At 48.3% G+C, this 19,164-nt stretch overlaps 1 protein-coding gene across 1 annotated transcript in view; it reads left to right on the top strand.

Moving 5' to 3' along the window:
- The window catches only part of Tns3 (tensin 3), a 194,938-nt gene that overhangs the window by 18,528 nt on the left and 157,246 nt on the right, over positions 1 to 19,164 (top strand). Inside the window, exon 3 of the mRNA XM_005359223.3 lies at positions 5,431 to 5,468. Coding sequence (XP_005359280.2) covers positions 5,431 to 5,468 — 38 coding nt within the window. The remainder of the gene's footprint in view (positions 1 to 5,430; positions 5,469 to 19,164) is intronic.

Genomic DNA, 19,164 nt, shown 5'->3' with positions numbered 1-19,164 from the left:
TTTTTTTTTTTTTTGGTTTTTCGAGACAGGGTTTCTCTGTGGCTTTGGAGCCTGTCCTGGAGCTAGCTCTGTAGGCCAGGCTGGTCTCGAACTCACAGAGATCCGCCTGCCTCTGCCTCCCAAGTGCTGGGATTAAAGGCGTGCGCCACCACCGCCTGGCTTGAGGCATCTTTTTTAAAAATCATGCATGCATGCACGCATACACACACACACCAAACAAACCAACCTCTGTATTTGTTGGTAGTGTTGCTGGTGTTTTTATCGGAAGAGTCTTGCGTTGTCAAGCTCCTGGTTTTGGATGTACGCCTTTCACAAGGAGAATTTCCACTTGAAATCTGAAGTTTTGCCATTGGTGTGACAGGCTCACTTGGATTAACTTCAAGAATCTGGCAAGCAGCCCCTTCATATTCTGTGTGCCAAGATCCCTTCAAATAAAAATGGTGTTCCTGAGTTAAGTCACTAGTTAGCTGACAGCTCACAGCTGCAACAGTGCTGTTGCTGGATGGTCCTGTTCACACATGGTCCTGCTCCAAGTTGTTCCATTGCAGGGTGCTGAGACACTCAGGGCAGGCTCCCTCCCCCCCCCCGCCCCGACACCCCCCCCCCTCCCGCTCTCACGGAATAGTGAAGAGGTGTCTGCTGAGATTTTATATCAGGATATCCTTTTGTGAGAAATATTTATTTACAAACACAGTTGTTTTGTCTGCATGTCTGTCTGCACACCAGAAGAGGGGATCAAATAAATCCCATGGGACTGCAGTTACAGAGGCTGTGAGCTGCCGTGTGTGCTGGGGATTGAACTCAAGTCCCCTGGAAGAGCAGCTGGTGCTCTTAGCTGGTGAGCCATCTCTCCAGCCTTCATCAGGATATTCCTGAAAGAGTGGCCCTGGTAGTGAATGGAGTGGTAGCTAGTGCAAGTTGGTCTTGTTTCCCAGACTCTTGCGGAGGCCTCAGCACTTTCCCCACTGTGTTACACAGGTGAAAGGAGGAAGAGATGTCTGAACATATTTGGTCTCATCAGCCCATTGGGAAGGCATAGGGACCCAGAGGTCTATAGACCCTCTCTGACAACCGCTAACTTAAAGCAGGCGGGATCTGTCTGTCTGTCTGTCCGTCCGTCCGTCTGTCTGTCTGTCTGTCAAGGGTGACTTTTCTCTGACTCACACAAGGATGGAGTGAGGGGAAGCTAGACTAAATATGGCTCCATAGATGAGGAGGAAGTGGGAGACATTGAGAGGGCAGCGGACACTGGCCAGCACAGGGGCACGAGGCTTCCAGAGAGTCTCAGAGCAAGCGTGTGAAAGCTCTCAGAGCATGCTGTCTTTCTGAGAAACACTGCATGGGTGTGGGAGTGGCAGAGAGGTCAGTGGACGGATGAGAAGGCCCACGGCCATTACACATGGAGCGCTCAGGGGACCATGAGTTCAAGGTGCTATGGGGACTTTGCGGAGAGTGGAAGGACACCCCTGAGCCCCGTGACCCTGGTGTAGAGGGGAAAGGTCATGGGCCCGGAGGAGGAAGCCAGTTTGTAAAGTGGCATCTGTGCGACTCGGAGCAGCTGACGGTGGCATTGATACATGCCCCGCCCTCTTTCTGGCCGTCTTTCACATGAGGAAGCTGAAGGGACTCTGTCCTTCAGTTTCGGGAAGAAGTTGGTTCGGATGCTGAGGGGGCAGAAGTGAGTGAGTAATGGCATAGTTTTTTTTTTTAAATTTTAAATTTATCTTTACTTTTTATCTCTGGATGAGAAAAGTATATAGGTTTATCTAAGACTCTACAAATCAAAATGTTCCAAAATCTAAAATTTAAATGCACGAAGTATCTCAGATTTTGGAGCAATTTCAAACTTTGGGCTTTTGGAATAAAATTGTAAGCCAGTAATGTCTACGAAAATGTCCCCAAATCTGAAACCTCTTAATCCAAAGGATTTTGGATACGGGCACTCACCCTACAATTGTCTTTAGGATGGACAGGACTCTTGCCCATGGATGATTGTGATGAAGTCTTAGAGAAATTGTAGTGTACACATTTATACGATATAACCTTATACCTCCTGGATTTTAATCCACCAATAATGGCTTGGGAGGCAGAATCGCAGCCTGAGGGAATACCCCTAGAAAGGCTAGAAGTCAAGGATTTGTGAGTGGATTTTCTTTTGGCCAGATCTGGTAGCTTAAACACCAATAATCCCAGTGCTTGAGAGGCTGAGGCAGGAGTTTTGCCATAAGTTTGAGGCTAACCTTAGCTACAAAGTGAGACTCTGTTCCCAAGAACAACCACAGCTATAGAGTTTTCCCCTTTCTTTTCTTCCTTCTTTTTAGAAACTTTAATTAGGTGATACATGAAAGCTTTAGTTACTTTTATTTTATATGTATTAGTGTTGTGCCTGTATGTTTATCTGTGTACCGTATGTGTGTCTCATGTCCATTGAGGTCAGAAGAGGATGCCAGAAATCCTGGAACCAGAGTTAGGAGCAACTGTTCGCTCTCATGTGGGTGCCGGGAATTGAACCTGGGTCCTCTGGAAGAACACCAGTATTCTTACCATGAGCCATCTCTGCAGCTCCATCTATTTATTCTTAGTAGTTTACGACCATTTGTTTAGTAGGCAGCTGCTAATTGTACTCTCTGCTAAAGTTCAGAGAGTAATTGGAGTGCATTAAATACATTTTTGAAATTGTTAGAGACCAAATATAGTAGTAATTTGAAAAAAAGCCAGTATTTAAATCAAAACATGGTGACTTCTATGCAGATGGGTGGGATTGACTGAGGGTACCCTTGCCTTAGGGAGCCTGCGGGCCTGTTGGTGGGGAGCTCTAGTGTTTTGGGGGGGGGTCCCATTTGCTGGCACCTTCCCCACTTGGGGGAAAAAGGCTTCCAGGTACAAGGTCCTTGCTGACGGTTTGCTTCTACCAGTGTGCCTGCAGCATTTCGTGATTGGTTCACAGTTGATGTATCAACGAGTCCTCAGGTTTCATCCAGACTCTGACCTCCCCTCAGTCAAAGAAGCAAAGATGAGTGGCTTCTTGCTGGGATCTGCTGCCATAGACACTGAAGAGTGAGTTGCCTTTGTGTGGTCCACCCGTGTTGCCATGGGCAGAATCGGATGCTGCACACCAAAGACTGCCTGTCCTCATGGTCGCAGCCTGCCTTGAGCGATGGTCTGTTAAGATGATCTGACACCACAAGCCTTGGGCTCAGAGGCACCAAGGTAGCTGGGTGGGTCCTAGAGGCAAGCATAGGATAGTCAGAACCAACACTGGAACCAGACTGAGGTGGGCAGGGTTAAGAGGGGAGCTGTCAGTGAGGGCCCACGGAAGGTCTTGAGCTGATGCTGCGGTGGCTGAGCTTTCCCTGTGGGCGATCTGACATTGGCTCTTTTTCTGGGATGGTTGTAAGGCAGCAAGCATGTGACAGCCGGAACCTGAAAGAGGGAGAGTGATGGCTGGATTTCACTGGGCTGTGAACATGCTGTCAATGCCTTGCTACAACTGTAAGCATCTGCTCTTTTCCACTGCGTCTTGGTTTGGGAATGTAAGACTTAGGGGACCAAGCCGTCCACGGTAGGCTTCTTCTCAGAGACTGTCTGTCACTGAAGGCCTGGCTGAGGTTTGCATCCGCTGTCACTGAGCCATCACGCTCACAGAGTTGGCAGCCTGACTGGCCAAGTGCTGCATGCTGGCTGGTGGCTTCAGTTTCTTTCCAAACTGGCAGCTCTGCAGGGTTGCTGAAGTGGCCCCATAAAGTGGCAGGAATCACACAGCATCCCCACCGCCGTCTTGCTCTAACATGCAGACAGTGGTGATTTGTTGTGCATGGGGCTGGAATTATTAAGGTCATCTCAGAGGCTGCCTGTCATGTGATTGACCCAGTCATCAGCTGCTCCCGGGCTGTGCTGCCCCTCCTACCTTAGTACTTTCTGCCTGCCGTCCTCTGCCTGGGCGGGCTTCTGTCTGGGTTTTGAAACTCTTGTGGTTGTCCTGTTATCCACTGGAAATCTTTCTTGATTGCGAAATTCCTGATCACAATCCTGTGTTGTGCTGATTAGAAGATGAAGAATCAATATTTGTGGTATGTATTCTAACAGATCTCAGAAGCTTGGGCAGACGATTGAAAAAAAATCTAGATTACACACAGATAAAGACCTAAATAGGTCGTTAACTCCTGGGGTACACAAACTCCTAGGCCCTGGGCATGTTTTTCTGTTTCAGCCTTAGTTAACCCTCTGTGAACCTTTAAGTATTGTCTAGAAGGCAGGGTGAAAGGTTTCCCCAGCTCCTGGACTCACAGCCCCAAGCTGAGATTTGGTCCTCTGTCTCTCTGACCTCTGAGGCCTTGTTGTCTGGGCTCTGCCCATTTCTGCTTGGGGCATTACTCTGTAGTTTGAAAGCAGGGCCCATGAAGGATTCCTTTTGACATTGATAGTTCTGTGACGGGGGACAGGGGTCCTGAGAGGTCCTAGGGTTTGCCTTGGGCAACCCTGCTGCTGGAGAAATAGAGCCCCGACAGGAAGTCTCGGGCAGGTACCCTGGGGAAGGCATCTAGGCCCTGTGGTGCCCCCGGGAGTGGTTGTGGGGGGCTGACACGCAGTCGCTTCATTTCCCACCGTCCTCATCCTGCCCTCTTTCCCATGTCTGGCCTTGTCACTGCACCATGTTGCTGCTGCTGGCCTTTTATTCCTTGAGGCCCCGCTGCGGCCTGCCTCTGGGCCAGAGGGGAGGGCCTGTGAAATCCACATTGGTTCCAGCACCCCATCTGCATTGTTGGGGCCTCCCATGACACAGGACCCGCTCTACTCACATAATAGCCCCTGCTGAAGGACTCCTCTGTGGGAATTTAGACATGAATTTATTTTGACAGTGCCTGCTAAGGTCTCCCGGAAGTGAAAACCTGCAAGACCAAATGACCTCAAGATCAAATGACCTCGTGACTTTTTCCCTCCTGGGAGGGCTCTGGTCAAATAAATGCCTGGGGCTTTGTTACTTTCCTTCTTCTTTCTCCTCTTCTTTCCCGGGATAAGTTAGAACTTCTGTGTGTGCACGTGCGCAGAGGACTTTTGCTCCCCGGGTTCTACTTGCCTTCTTCAGCTTGACTGGATGAAACCTTTTCAAAACCCTGTCTACTTAGGACCCCACTTCTGATAAATTTCTACCTCGGCTGACTGAACTTTCGCTCTTTTTTTTCTTCTTTTTCCTGCCCTGGGAACTGAATCCAAGTCCTGGTGTGTGCCGAGCCCGTGCTCAACCACATAGCTGTAATGCGGTTATTAGGTGTCACCTTAGTCTCAATTTGCCTTCTCGGTGTCCAGCCACCTCTTGTCAGGGAGAGACCTCCTTCCCCAGCCTGCCGGCTAAACTTTCTCAAGGAGGGAGACCTGGCAAGCGTCACCTAAGATTGCCTGACTAACAGACATTCTTTCTCTTTCTTCCAGCCTGCAAGTATTCCTGCCACAAGAAATGTGAAGCCCAGGTAAGCGTTCCATGGCTTTCCCGTGGGACTTCGTGGTGGAGCTGGCCTGCACTGACTGATGGGCAGAGGGGGGAGGGCGGCCCTTGGACTACAGCGGGGAACGGAACTGGCACCAGCTGGAAAGAAGCCGGCCGGCAGATACGGCAGAGTGCGGCCTATAACTTTCATCTCAAGAGCAAACCGAAAGAGCTTTGAAATCCATGTTTTTAATTATAGAAAATAATTCCGAAGAATTTGATTTCAGATAAGACCTCAATCATCCTTTTCAAAATGGCCATACCACCAGCTCCTTCCTGGCGATGAGTGATCCCGACTTTCTCTGCGTGTTGCCATCTATTCATGGGGTAGAGGTGCAGAGACAGAGTCAGGGTGCATGTTTAGCCTAGAGGAGCATGCTGGCTAACTTTGAGGGTAGTTAGCTGTTCACTGTGGTTGGTGAAAACCTGGGCAACCTGGAGTAGGCATCTTTAGGCCTGGTGTCTGTGTCCCCAGCATGCTTGAGAGCCAGGTGGTCCCCTGGTTGCTGTGGCCTAGCTGCCTCGCCTGTGATGAGCAGAGAAGTGAGGGGCCTAGAAAGGAAGGTGCCGAGGCTGCGGCTATGGTTCTTTCCCTTCTCTGTGCCTACAGCTCTGGACTTCCTTGCTTTGAGGCTGCTCTTCAGTGTGACTCCAGCCTTTCAAAATCTCGCTGACCGTCAAACTGTCAGGGGTTCTGGCGAGCTGTCCGTCCCTCTGGCTGTAGGACGAGAGAGATGGGCTCTGCTGATGTTGCGCATGCTGTTTGCAGATCTCCATCCTGTCTTCAGTCTCTGAACTAGAGGCTGTGGTGGAAAATTTAAGGATACCATGAACTTCACATACATGTTTTCAATGTGAGGACCAGGAAGGGCAAAGTTTTTCTACACGCACACACACACACACACACACAAAATATGTGTACACATCCCATGTCTGAGGGTTTTTATTGCTGTGAAGAGATACCATGACCATGGCGATTTTTATAAAGAAAACATTTAATTGGGGCTAGTTTGCAGTTCAGAGGTCTAGTTCATTATCATCATGGCAGTGCATGGCAGCAGCAGGCAGACTTGGTGGTAGAGGGGTAGCTGAGAGCAGGGATCTAAAGGCATCAGGAAGTGCACTGTCTTTGAGCTTAGGAGACCTCAAAGCCCAACCCTAGTGACACACCTCTTCCAGTAAGCCACACCCACTCAAACAAGACCACCTCTCCTATTAGAGCCATGCCCTAGGGGTTAAGCATTCAAACACTTGAGTCTATGGGGTTCATACCTATTCAAACCACCATACCCCACGTGAGTACACTCATTTTGTTCATATGTACATGCATGTGTACGCACAGTCACCCATGTGCCCTGTGCACCCACAGGCACTTGTATTCACATACACAGAATTACCCCCGCAGAGGCGGGAAATGAATGGTCTTAGCACTAGGGCTCTTTCCAGAAATGAATGACTTGTCTTTTAAGTCTTCTATGGGCATATTTAGAACGTGCAGAGAGCAGAGAGGGTTGCTCAGTGCTGCTGCTAGATGCCTAAGCTAGCTTAGGACCAGCACCCTCTACCCTCTTCACCTTCTGCCTCCCTTTCTTGAGGTCACTCAGAAGCTTTTCCCAAGCCCAGTGGGGTAGCATGGAGCAGCTCTGCCTGCCCTTCTCCCTCAGCTCTGTGTTGGAGAAGGTCCTCTTCCACCTGGTCACATGCCCTGGAGTGGGACTGATTTCTGACCCTGGTTTATCTTAGCCTCGCTTCTGTGTGCTACCCACTTTTGGTCAAAGGAACCGTGCTGCAGTGGCGCCTGGTATGGGGGATGCAGTGCTGAGTGGGGCTAGTCTGTTTCGGTAGCGGATCTGACTTGGAGAGGCTCCCTTCCCATGCAGGGACTTCAGTGTGCCTTTCCAGTGGTGTGTCTCTTTTGGTGGCCCTTGTTTTCAGGGCGCATGTCTTGTCACTGGTGGGGGTGTGATCCAAGGGCTGAGTGCTTCTCTTGCCACCAACTCCATCCCCTGACTTTAATCCTGGGCTAGTCACCTCTGACCTGAGCTGCAGCAGTGAGTCTCCATCTCTCTCTCCATTTCTGACTACTTCAAAGCATCATCCAGCAGTCTTAAGTATAACTGATATGGCATTGCTAAGCCCAGCAGTTGGCGGTCTGCTGAGAGATGAATAAGTTTTCCTCCTATCAGAGCCTGCCAGGGGGAAATGTATCCACATTCTTCAAAAAAGAAAAGTTTTTAATGTGGCTTTGAATAACATGAGAGAATACCACCAGTAGTAACAAAGCACCTTCTCATTCCCCACACAGAGTTGTGGTGTCACGGAACTGAGAACCATAAATTCTCAGCAGCCCAGCAGAGCTTAGTGGCTGGGAAGCATTTCTTTCAGGAACTGGAGTGTGGTCTGTCCCACGTTACTTCTATGAGTTCGGGGTCCTTGCTTGTGTCTTTAGATCTCACTCCTTGGCTTTGGGCCTTTACTGCTGTGTGTATGGATCACTGCACAGCCTCCCTGAATGCGGGTTTGGAAAATCGGAAAGCTTTGTGAAGGTTGAGACTTGGCTCCCATGTTAGACCTCGTCTGTCTTGTCCTGACACGGTGACATGTGCCCCATGGACCCTCCTCAGTGGTTCCTGAGGGTGGGAGCTAGGAAGGGTCCCTGCGGCGTGTGTTCGACGTGGGATGGAGTTAAATGCCATGACCACTGCTCTGTTCGGTTAACGCCACAGTCTTAGGTATCCGTTGTGCCTGTGATTGATCCATTAGTACCGAGGGTGTGGAGGAAGGTTCGATAAAGAAGAGCGAGTCACAGTAGGGAGAGAAAACATGGTGAGGAGACATAGAAGCCCTAGTATGGTAGATGAGGTTTCTATCTTCCTGAGCATGTCCCTCATTCCAGGTTGTGTGGGCGAATAGAGGAAGAGACCTGGCCCTTGGTCTCCTTGTGGCTTTTGGCTTGAGAGTAGGCCAGTCTACCTCCCGTGGTCCTAGTGTCTGTGTCTCTAGGGTCATGTGTTGAAATATACATGATGACATTAGGGGGGTGGAGCCTCTGGGGGGTTATTAGGTATTGTTGGGTGGGGCCTTATGATTGATGGGCTTAGTGCCCTTTTCAAAGAGACACCGGAGAGTTTTCTTCCCTTTCCATCAAATAGAGACTGCAGGAAGGCGTGATGGGGATCCAGAAAGGAGATCCCTACCTAGCACTAAGCCTGTTTGTACTTCGTTGTTGGAGTTAGTGTCCAGCCTTTTGAACCGTGAGCCATAAATTCCTGTCATTGAAGCCACTAAGTTTGAAGTGGGTTTTTGTTTGTTTGCTTGTTTCTAAGATGACTTGGATGACTGAGGTAGGTCTGCCTGAGCCTCAGTTTCCCCCTGTGTGGAACAGATGGACAATACTGCTTAAATTACACACAACAATGGCCTTCTCTTAGACACCGAGTACAATAACACTGTGTGTGAGCCCTATGGAAGACAAGGAGACGATGAGAAAACTCTTTGAGAGTTTGGGATCTCACGGTCCTGCTCCCCGGGTGCTCAGCTGATTCATTTCAGCCCCTGAGCTGTTTGGGCCTCGTGACTTGGTTTTTCCCTGCCCTCAGTTGACTCATTGACATGAGGGGAAAGGGAAGGAGAAGTACAGAAGTTTTAGGAAAGCAGATGTTGTGAAGAGAGAAGAAGAAGAGGGCCTGGGGATGGTCCCCGAGAAGTGAACAAGAACAGATCTTGTCTTTGCAGCCTGTGGCAGCCACGGACATCGGCTATTCTGATGTCTGCCCGTACCTTGAGTCACACTTTATGATCCTGGATCAGCAGAGATTCCCCCATGGAGACTTCACACAAGTTAGCTGAGCTGGAGCACACCTGGGACAGCACTGAGCAGCCATCGGGTCCTGGCAATCAGCCCCTGCTTTAGTTCACGAAGGACCAGTCTCTAGCGCCAAGGCTCCATCGAACCCTCAGCCTCTAGGCCATCCTCAGTCTTGCCTGCCTGGCTTCATTCTGTCTCTGACACATCCAAGATGCCCAGTCCTCTACAGAGGCCATGGCAGGGCTAGTGTGTGTCTCTCTGTCTGTTGCTTCTCAGCGTCATACTCAGGACTGGGCTGCCACACAGAGGTATGTCTATGAGGAACAGGTGACTTTCTGAGGGACACAAGGAAGCCGTGTGAGTTCTCACTTTGTGGCATGTTAAGCCCTCAATCGTGGCTGTCCCTGCTCTGTCTCATTGTGTTGTGTCTTGACTTACCCCCCTCAGGCCCCAGAGCACCAGACAGTGCTCCTGTGACAGAAGCAGGGTCCAGGTGATTCCCCACTGGGGCAGGTGGCTACACCATGAACATTCAGGAAAGAAGAACTGGCGGTGTTTGCTTGGGCATTAGCATTGAAGATAAGGGTGTCAACCTAATCCCCTACCCTAAGGAGTAGAAGGGGCGGACCCAGATATTTTCCTAGGAAAACGAGTCAATTTCACTGAGTAAAAAACAAAACAAAACAAAGACAAACAAAGAAAAAAAATCAAGCAAAAGCATTTTTCATTAAAACAACAAAAATGAAAGCCCCAAACTGTTAGGAGCTGAGCTCTTGTGCTGTGTGTGTGTTTGCCTGTTTCCTGATACACATTCTGAGGTTGTGTCTATCTGAAGCTGGGTTGGGCAGTTATAACAGAGTTATAGCAGTGTTGTAGGACACGTGAGACACGTAATGTCTTTTATGAAACTGGCTTGTGGTGTACGCTCAGGAAGAGTGTAAGTCAGTCAGTGCTCCCCAGAAGTAACAGGGAAGAGCTGAACCTTCAGGCATGGCAGTTTCATTGCCACATGGCACTGAGGGCTTCTGTTCCTGGCTGGTGGTTCTGTTCTTGAAGATGGCAGCTTCAGAACCAAGTGATGGCACTTCCCTGAGAGATGGTCGCCCCATGCTGCCAGCTCACCATTTACCCAGCATCCTTCCACTTGACTCCCCACCATTTGTCCCAGCCATGGTAGTAGTTGAATTTTAAGCTGGGCAATTCAATAAACAAACACTTCTGAGTTTTGCTCTAGAATAGTTGCTGAGCAGGGCCCAGGTACAGCATTGACTTCAGGACAATTCCAGCCTGCCACCGTGAGGACCACTTGGGATTCGTGGTCTGCCAAGAGACGCTTCTCTGCGTTGCTGCAGTGTGTGTGCTTGGTGTTTTAGAGAGAGGGAAGCTGGTGTGTGTGTGCCGAGGGATGGGGGAAGTGGGGGGTGGGGGATGTCCTGAGCAGGGGATGCAGCAGATGGTCTGCCACCGAGATGCCAGTTTGACAGCCTCCTTCTACAATTGTTTTTAGAAGCCATTGAAGTTAATTGGTGTTTATGCATTCATAGTGAAATCGAAGGGAAAGTAGACAGAATTCTCTGTGGTTCTGCACAACCTCTCCCACCTTAATCATCTCTTTTTGTAGCCGATGGTGTCCACCTGAGGCATCAATACCATCCAGAGTCTATTCTTCAATAGGACTCTTTCTTGGTGACAAAGATACCTGATGTTAGACAATTTAAACCAGAAAGGATTTATTTTGGTTCCTGATTTTAGAGGTTCAGCCCACTGTTCTTGGCTCCCTCCGTTGACTGTGGGCCAGGTCTTGATGGTGGGGGAATGTGAAGGAGACACCGTCTACCTTCTGGTGGAGAGGAAGTGAAGTACAAGGGACTGGAAACCAGGCATATTATGTTTCAGAGGTCTTCAGTGTCCTCCTTCCTTCAGCTTGGCTTCATCCTCTGAAGCTTCCTCTACCTCTCCCAACTCAACCATCAGCTCAGGAGCCGAACACAGCATGTGGGCATGTTGGAGATATTTCGTATTTAAACCATGAGTCATATTCTATGAATTTGGACAAATGTAAAGTACAGGATGTGTATAATATAGAGTATTTACCCTGCCTTAAAAATCTCACGGACTCCCTTCCTCTCCTGACTTCTGGTGACCCCCAGTCTTTTTGTTGTCTCCATAATTTTGCCTTTTTTGGGGTTTCACATCGTTAGAGTTCTAGAGCAGGCAAACTGTTCAGATCGGTTTCACTTCTCCACAGTACACATTTTATACCTTCTCTTGATGTTTTCACGGTTTTACAGCCTAGTTTCTTTTAGCAGCATTGGCTCCTCTAGTCTGGATGACAACGGTTCATTTGTCCATCTGTATCTTGCTTGCTCTAAGTCATCACTGGTGTGAGAAGAGACTTAAGGATCTTTAAACTTTGCCCTTTGAAGGACACTTTCGTCTCTCCCAGGTGGGCCTTTTTCAGTGGGCCTCACTGACTTTCTTTCACCCATTTTGTTGAGGAAACTCATTGAAGTGTTGCTAGCTGGGGGCTTTGTTCCTGAGACGGAGGGCTCTTCTGAGACCAGGAAGTGGGGGTGTCAGCCCCTAGGAAGCTCACCTAGGAGTCAGCACTTGCCCTGTGTGTAAAGATTCAAGTTTTTAAACTCAATATAACCTGAGCCCCAGGCAAGGCCATTGATTGTGAACTTCTGGAACTTCACTGGATGGGGACAGAGAGAAGAAACCAAGGTCGTTTTGCTGTTGTTTGTTTTGTCTTATGGTTTCTTTTGTGAGAGGGTCTGGTCTTACTTTTTAACTAAGGTTGGAATGAAACTCACCGTGTAGCCCAGACTGGCCTCAAATTCATGCCAGTTCCCCTATCTCTACTTCCTAAGTGCTAGGATTATAGGTGTGAGTCCCCACACTGGCTAACCAAGGGCTTTGAAGCTGGCTATGATGGGTGGCCAGACCGGTAAGCAGGACTATATTGTCTTGTGTAGTTAGCAGTGTAAATGTCACTTTGTGGTGACATGTTTGCTCTTCAACAAGGTTCTGTGTTTAAGCAGTGTTTGTAGAGGATTACTTTCCTTGCCCCAACAATGGGCCGAAAAGGAATTATGGCAGGCGTGTACCACATAATAATGCCTTGGTCAACAGCGGGCTGTGTGTCTGATGGTGGTCCGCGAGCTTGCGTCATCTGGTGATGCTGTAGCGATCCTGGTCGTGCAAACACCCGGTGTGGTGTTTGCACTGCAGCACTCTTGCGTCACCCCTTTTTTCAGAGCACATCCCCATTGTGAAGTGACGCAGGGCTATGTACTCTTTTGAGATACTACATTTGCCTTAAACCAACACTGGGATTTCAAAAACTACCGTTTTGATTCTTCAGAAGTTGTCAGTCTGCATTGCGTTGTAACAGATAAAATAGATCTAGATAGATCTCTGGAGTGAATCTGTACCAATTTGCTCTTTAATAGGGCTGTTTGGCTGTAATCTGTTATTGGCTGTGATTGCCCGTATGCAGGAAGCTGGATGTCTGGTATAGAGATGGCGTCAGCCCTTTGTGTCCTTCACTGGGTTTGGGTCAGGCTGTGTATCTTGAGGACTCTTAGAGTCTTCCGCAGTGAGGAACTTCCTTCCTACAGCCCCTGATGGGATCTGGAGAGAATGGGCTGATGTCAGCGAGGGCACACCATAGCTGCAGGTCGGTTTGTTTTGAGTTAGAACTGGTGAAGTTCCCTGCGAAACTATGCTCCATCCTTGTTTCTCTCAATGGCATCTGAGGAAGAAGGCTCCCTGCTGACCCTTACAGCTTGACCATTTCAAGCAAGTATAATTGTTGGTTGAGATCCATTCAGGTTGTAGACCATTGATGGGGTGTCTGTGTGACAGTGACTGTGGAAGGGTACAAGGCAGTAGATGTCACCTGACCTCCTGTAGACAGGTTGTTACCTACGGACACTGGCAATTATCAAAACAGATTCCATCTTGTGTGTGTATGTGTGTGCGTGTGTATGTGCACGTGTGCATGTGTGTGCACATGCATGTGTGTGTGATGAGAATAACAAGCACATGACCACTTGCTCTGGGACTCCACAGAACATGGTAGGACATTGGGTCTTGGATGTCTTGGTTCTAGAGTAGGGGGACAGAACTCAAGACAGCTGTAAGCAGCTGTCCCTCAAATGTAGATACTTGGTGAATATGTTTTGCCCTCTGGTTATTTATATCTTTCGCTACCTGAATTTTGTGATAGGTTGTTCCATTCATTAGTTCTGGTCTGACTTTTTGTTGTTGTTGTTGAGAACAGAACTGTAAAGTGGAAATTCCCATGTATTCCTATATGAAACAATCTCGAGAACTTTGAGGACCTTTATAAAAACCCTGGGTCTGAATTCTAATTCTACCTTTGTTAGTCTGGTCTTTTTCCATGAAATTAAGGCAAGAACACCTTCCCGAGAGGCTTGCGAAGAGGACTTCAGCCCCCTTGCTGGCCCAGGCCTGTGGCTTCTTTGGGAGCTCTCTCTTGTTCCTCTGAAACAACGTTTTTCAACCTGTGGGTTACAACTATCAGAAAACACCTATTTCCGGTGGTCTTAGGAACGGATACATGGCTCAGTAGCAAGATTGCAGTTATAAAGTAGCAACAAAAGTAGTTTTATGGTTGGGGTCAGTGCAACCTGAGGAACTGTATCAAAGGGCTGCAACATTAGGGAGGTTGAGAACCTTATTCTGGAGGTACCATGGACCCTTGCAGTGCAGCAGCTGAAGGACTTTCCTGAGGCATGATTAGCCGACACTTCCAGCAATGTGTGGGGGATGAGTAGCACCCTAAAAGTGTGCATTTAGGTAGGAAAGGGCTGTGTGCTTTCTCAGTTCTTGAGAATGCTGCTTGCTTATCTCTTTTAGGTCTCAGTCAGAGGTTTTTTTCTAAAGACTGTCAAAGACCCTGATCTGGCTTGTGGTATCTCAGGGCCTCTGTCAGACTGGCTATGGGACTGCCCACCTGGCCTACTGCCATTTTCCCTCAGCCTCAGGATCCGGCATTGTTGTCTGCATGGTCAGCTCTGGTTTGTTTACAGGGAGGCTTTTGTGCTCCTGGTCCATTGGTTATGCAGCCAGAGTGACTGCCTGGATTAGAATTCTCACCTGGGTGCATGCTAGGGCTTGCTGCAAGTTCCTGAAGAGCAGGCCTCTGTCCCCTTCTTTAAGAAGTATGTATATGTGTATATTCACGTCCTTGTCCATGGGCATTAAGTTTTAAACCAGGGACAAATGACTGAGATGCCTATTTGACATATCAAAGCAGACCTGACCACCAGGTTTTCCCAACATCCCTCAGTCCCTACCTGTTACAGGGTATGGCTTGAACACCCCACTCTCTATCCTGAACTTTCCAGCCCAGGGACTGGGCTGTCTTTCTCCACATTTTGGTTACCTGCCCTTTTTTGTACCTTTGGCCTCCTGACTGCTGCACCTGGTTTCCTCTCTTCCCTCACACACGCCTCAGGGTCATCTGTCTACTCTGGACTTTCCCAGACGAGTCTGCCTCTGGCTCTGCTTTCCCTTTTATTTACAAATAAACTTTCTCTTCCACCACACCTAGGGAGCAGTCACGTCCTTTCCTTTCCTTTATTCAGTGTGTGTGTGTGTGTGTGTGTGTGTGTGTGTGTGTGTCCTTTCCTGCTATGCATATGAATGTCTGTACTCTTCCCATGGACTAGCCTGCAGCCTAGTTTTCCAGGCCAGCCCGCTTATGGGTGATACTGCTGTATGGACCCCAGTGTCTCTCACTTTTCTCTGGAGACCTGACTGGGCTTGCATGGTGAAGGTTTACATCTTCTGGGTGCAGAGGCTGAAGGATGATGCTGGTGCTGGCTGGCTTCCGTGCCTCCTTCATATACTCATAGTACTCATTACTGAATGAAAAACAAAAACAAAGAAGGAGAAAGGAAAAGAAAGGAGAGGTCTGCTCCTAGGTACAGTGGAGGAGAAAGTTTACCGTAGATATATGGGAGGGTGTAGCCAGAGGCAGAGACGTCTGGGAGAGCCCGGAGTGGATGTGTCTAAACTGAGCAGGGCCATGTGGGGAAAGGGCAAGGGAGAGAGTGGAATGAGAGGCAGCAGCCAACAGGGCAAAGGGACCAAAGGGGTGGATAACCAAAAAGTCTGGATTCTATAGGGAAGAGCCTCTGGGGGAAGGGCAGCCCAGCCCCTGGGCAGGAGAAGTTTAGGGTAGGGGGCAGAGTATTGCCAGCCATGCCCTGTAACAGGTAGGAACTAAGGGATCTGCTTTGGTATTTTAAACAGGCACCTCAGCATTTGTCCCCAGGCTTTGAGACCTAACAATTATCAGCTTGGGAAATCTTGCTGTTACGCTAGCTCTCTGCCTCCCATCCCTCTTGCTTTTCTGGTCTCAGAAAGACTGTCTTCTTGCTGACACCGGCTTTCCTCTGTGGGAGTCCTATGTCTCCTTGGTTCATGCTAGCCTTGCTTATTATGGCTGTCTCCCTTCTAAGCCCATGGCATCTCCTAGTCCACTGACACATCTTGTTCCTTTTCTCCCCAGACTCCACTCATCCTCTTTACAGGCGAGAAGCCCTGCTGGTGGAGACTTCTCCCTTCAATTTTCCTTCTCTTCTCGTTGGGGAGATTTTCCCTTCAGGCACAGGATGGCGAGCAGCATCCAGCTAGGAAGCCATCAGAATGCTCTTCTTACACATTAAAGATACTGTGGGACCCATCAGTGTGCTCCCCAAGGAAACACATCTCAGAGAAGTTCTGACCGTCTTAAGAACACCCCCCTGGTCCAGTTGCTGGGGGAAATGGCTTTGCTCCATCTCTGAGTAGAGGCTCTTCCCAGCATTGTCCTTCAGAGCTTAAGTTTAGCCTGGGAAAGACTTTCTGACCTCCTCCCCTAGCAGGACTTTTCTGTCCTGTTTGGGCAGGACACCTTAGTGGTGTCTCTACAGGCTTATCCTAGGGTGGGGGAGGCTCCGTTCTCGTAAGACTTCCAAATATTTTACTTTGCCACCGGGTAGCCCCCTCTCCCAGTGCTGCTCTGTGCTGTGGACCCTGTGTGCCTGTGGACAGCCAGCTTATTGGGTCATGACTGTGGTGTCTCTAGGGTGACCTTCCCTGAGATTGGCTGATTCTGTTTAGGGTCCAGCTGCTGCTATATTCTGTTCCAGCCACTTTTTAGGGTGAGGTTTACTAGAAGAACCCCTTCTCCCCACCCACCACCTCCTTTTTAAGCAGCAGCGTCCAAATGAGTACACATTTTAGTCCTCAGAATTTTAACTTGCAAAATCAAGTTTTTTTTTTTTTTTGTCACTTCTGTAAAGCTATTAATTTTAGGCCAGGATTCAGGAAGTGGCCACCCCCATGTTCCCTTGAGCACAGAAATAGCCCCAGAGCTTCCTTCAGCCTCCCTCCCAGGGACAGATGACAGAGCTCATTTTTGTATATTTCCAGACTTTTGACTCACCTGAAATTCCCCTAGACTTTCTGAATGAAGCAGTGCGCGGGGTCAGCCAGGATGTGGAGAGGAGGACAGGAGGCCGACACCCCCCTCCCCTTTAGCTCTCCCATTACTGTAAACATCCCCCTGCTTGCAGGATCTTAGGAATGAGAAATACTTGCCGGGCTGTCTGGAGGCTTGGGAGAGCCTAGTGAGTGGAATGTAGACTGTTGGGTAAAATCTGAAATTCCAGTCTTATTGTAAATTTCCTTCATTTGCATTTAAAAAGCTCTGGAGGTAGTTCACCCTGTGGGTGGCCTGACCTTGAAGGTGTTTCAGTAAATGGGGTCAGGACAAGGGAGGTGAAGGGCACCTTGTTTTACTGTTGATTTTGCGGTGCTGAGCTCAAAGGCAGATCTTCTACTACCAGGCCAGCACTGTGCTCCATTTCCAGTTCTTTTGTGGACACCTTTAAAGGGGGACATCTTGGGCCTGGAGTACTGATCAGGTGGCGCAGAGGTGGGTCTTGTGGGTCATTCTTTATGGTGTAATATGCCCGGGAACAGAGTGACAGCATCAGCAAGGTTGTGTGTGTGTGTGTGTTGTTAGATGGTAGGGTAATGTCACATGGTATGAATTTGTTGGTGTTTGCAGAATATGTAGATGTGAAATGAAAAGTTAGCTAGTTGGATATAAAAGTTATAGTTAATTTTACTTTAGTTTTTAAAAAGATGTGTTTTTGGTTATATGTATTTGTGTATGTCTGTGTATGGGTATGTAAATATAAGTGAAGGTGCCAACAGAAACCAGGATACCAGGAGAAGGGTGTAGGATTCCATGGAACTGGAGAGGTAGTAACCGGAACGTGGTGCTGAAACGGATCCTTCTTAAGAGCACTATGTACTCTTGACGATTGAGCTGTTATTAGCGATTTATTGTTGTTTAAGTATCGATTTTACATTACATTATTCTTCGACATTTTCTATAAAAATGTCTTAGAGTTTCCTTTAGCATCCTGCTTTAAGTTGAATTCCTGAAGGCACTACAATTTCTTTCAACTGTTGGGTACGCTGTCCTGAAATATGGTATTTGGTTAATCATTGTGGCCGATGAGTGTGTGAATGAATGAATAAATGACAGAAGGCTGAGACCACAGACTCAAGAAGAGTTGGAGAGGTGATAGGTTGATGGATCTCTCTGTCTCTAAGATGCTGGCTGCAAGGGGACATCCCCATGGTCTTTCTCAGTGTTTTACTAGAGACTGGATGGCCCAGTGTGCCCTTTTGTGGCCTGTCTCTTCACCTGGTAGCTTTGGCTACTTTCCAGAATGGCAGCTGGTTGCATCCATGGACGGGCTTGGGGTAGAAGCCATGTTGCAGTCCTTAAGACTGAGCTCTGCCATATTTCAGCTTGGTTTATTGGTACACACCAGCACTTAGGAGGTCGAGGCAGGACAATTGCTGTGAATTTGAGCCTAGCTTGGGCTTCAGAGTGAGTTTAACCCTTCCACTTCCCCAAGAGAAGAAGGAAGACCAGGAGGAGGAAGAAGAGAAGGAGGAAGAGAAGTGTTTTTAAATTGCCTTATTTCATTGGTCATGACAGGTCACAGGACAAACCAGGAAGACATCAGATTCAAAAGAAAGGGCTAGATGGGGCCTCTTAAAAAACAAAAGAGCCCAGATTTATTCGTTTTTAGTTTATGTGTGTGTTTGTGTGTGTTTGCTAGCATGTGCATATTGGGTTTGTGCAGTGCCTGAGGAAGCCAGAAGAAGATATCCCTGGAATTGGAGTTATAGGTAGGTGCTATGGAACAGAATCCTGGTCCTCTCCAGGAGCAGCCAGTGATCTTAACTATTGAGCCAGCTGAGCCATTTCTCCATCTATAACTCTTGATGGGGAATGACTGACTCTGCAAAGACCCTGCGTAGTGCCATTATCTCTGAAACAAAAACTGACACAAGCGTGGACATGATGGAAATAGTGCAGGGTTCTTTGTCACATAGCTAATTAGCAGCTATTTCTCTTTCTTTCTTTCTTTCTTTCTTTCTTTCTTTCTTTCTTTCTTTCTTTCTTTTCTTTCCTTTTCTTTTTTGTTGTTGTTAGACAGGCTCTCACTACATAGCCCTGGTCAAGCTAGCAATTGCTAAGTAGCTCCGGCTAGCCTTGAATTGACAGAGTTCTTGCCTCTGCCTCCCAGTGGCTGGGATTAAAGGCGTGCAGCACCTTGGCAGTCTTTTCCTATTTAACAAAAATGTGAGTTACCGACGCCATTGTTCCTTATTGTTGGCTGTGATTGCTGGTGATACATTGCAGGGCTGATGACGAAGTCCCTGGGAACCTGTGGCTATGGTCTGAGGTATGGATTTTTCTGTGGAAATGGGTCTGCTTATTTTGAAGCAATTACAACTTCATCCTTGGCATTTTTAAGTGAGG

Source organism: Microtus ochrogaster, linkage group LG1, assembly GCF_000317375.1.
Source record: "Microtus ochrogaster isolate Prairie Vole_2 linkage group LG1, MicOch1.0, whole genome shotgun sequence".
NCBI lineage: Eukaryota > Metazoa > Chordata > Mammalia > Rodentia > Cricetidae > Microtus > Microtus ochrogaster.
Note: the sequence above shows the minus strand (reverse complement) of the source record. Positions and strands in the feature narration are given on the sequence as shown.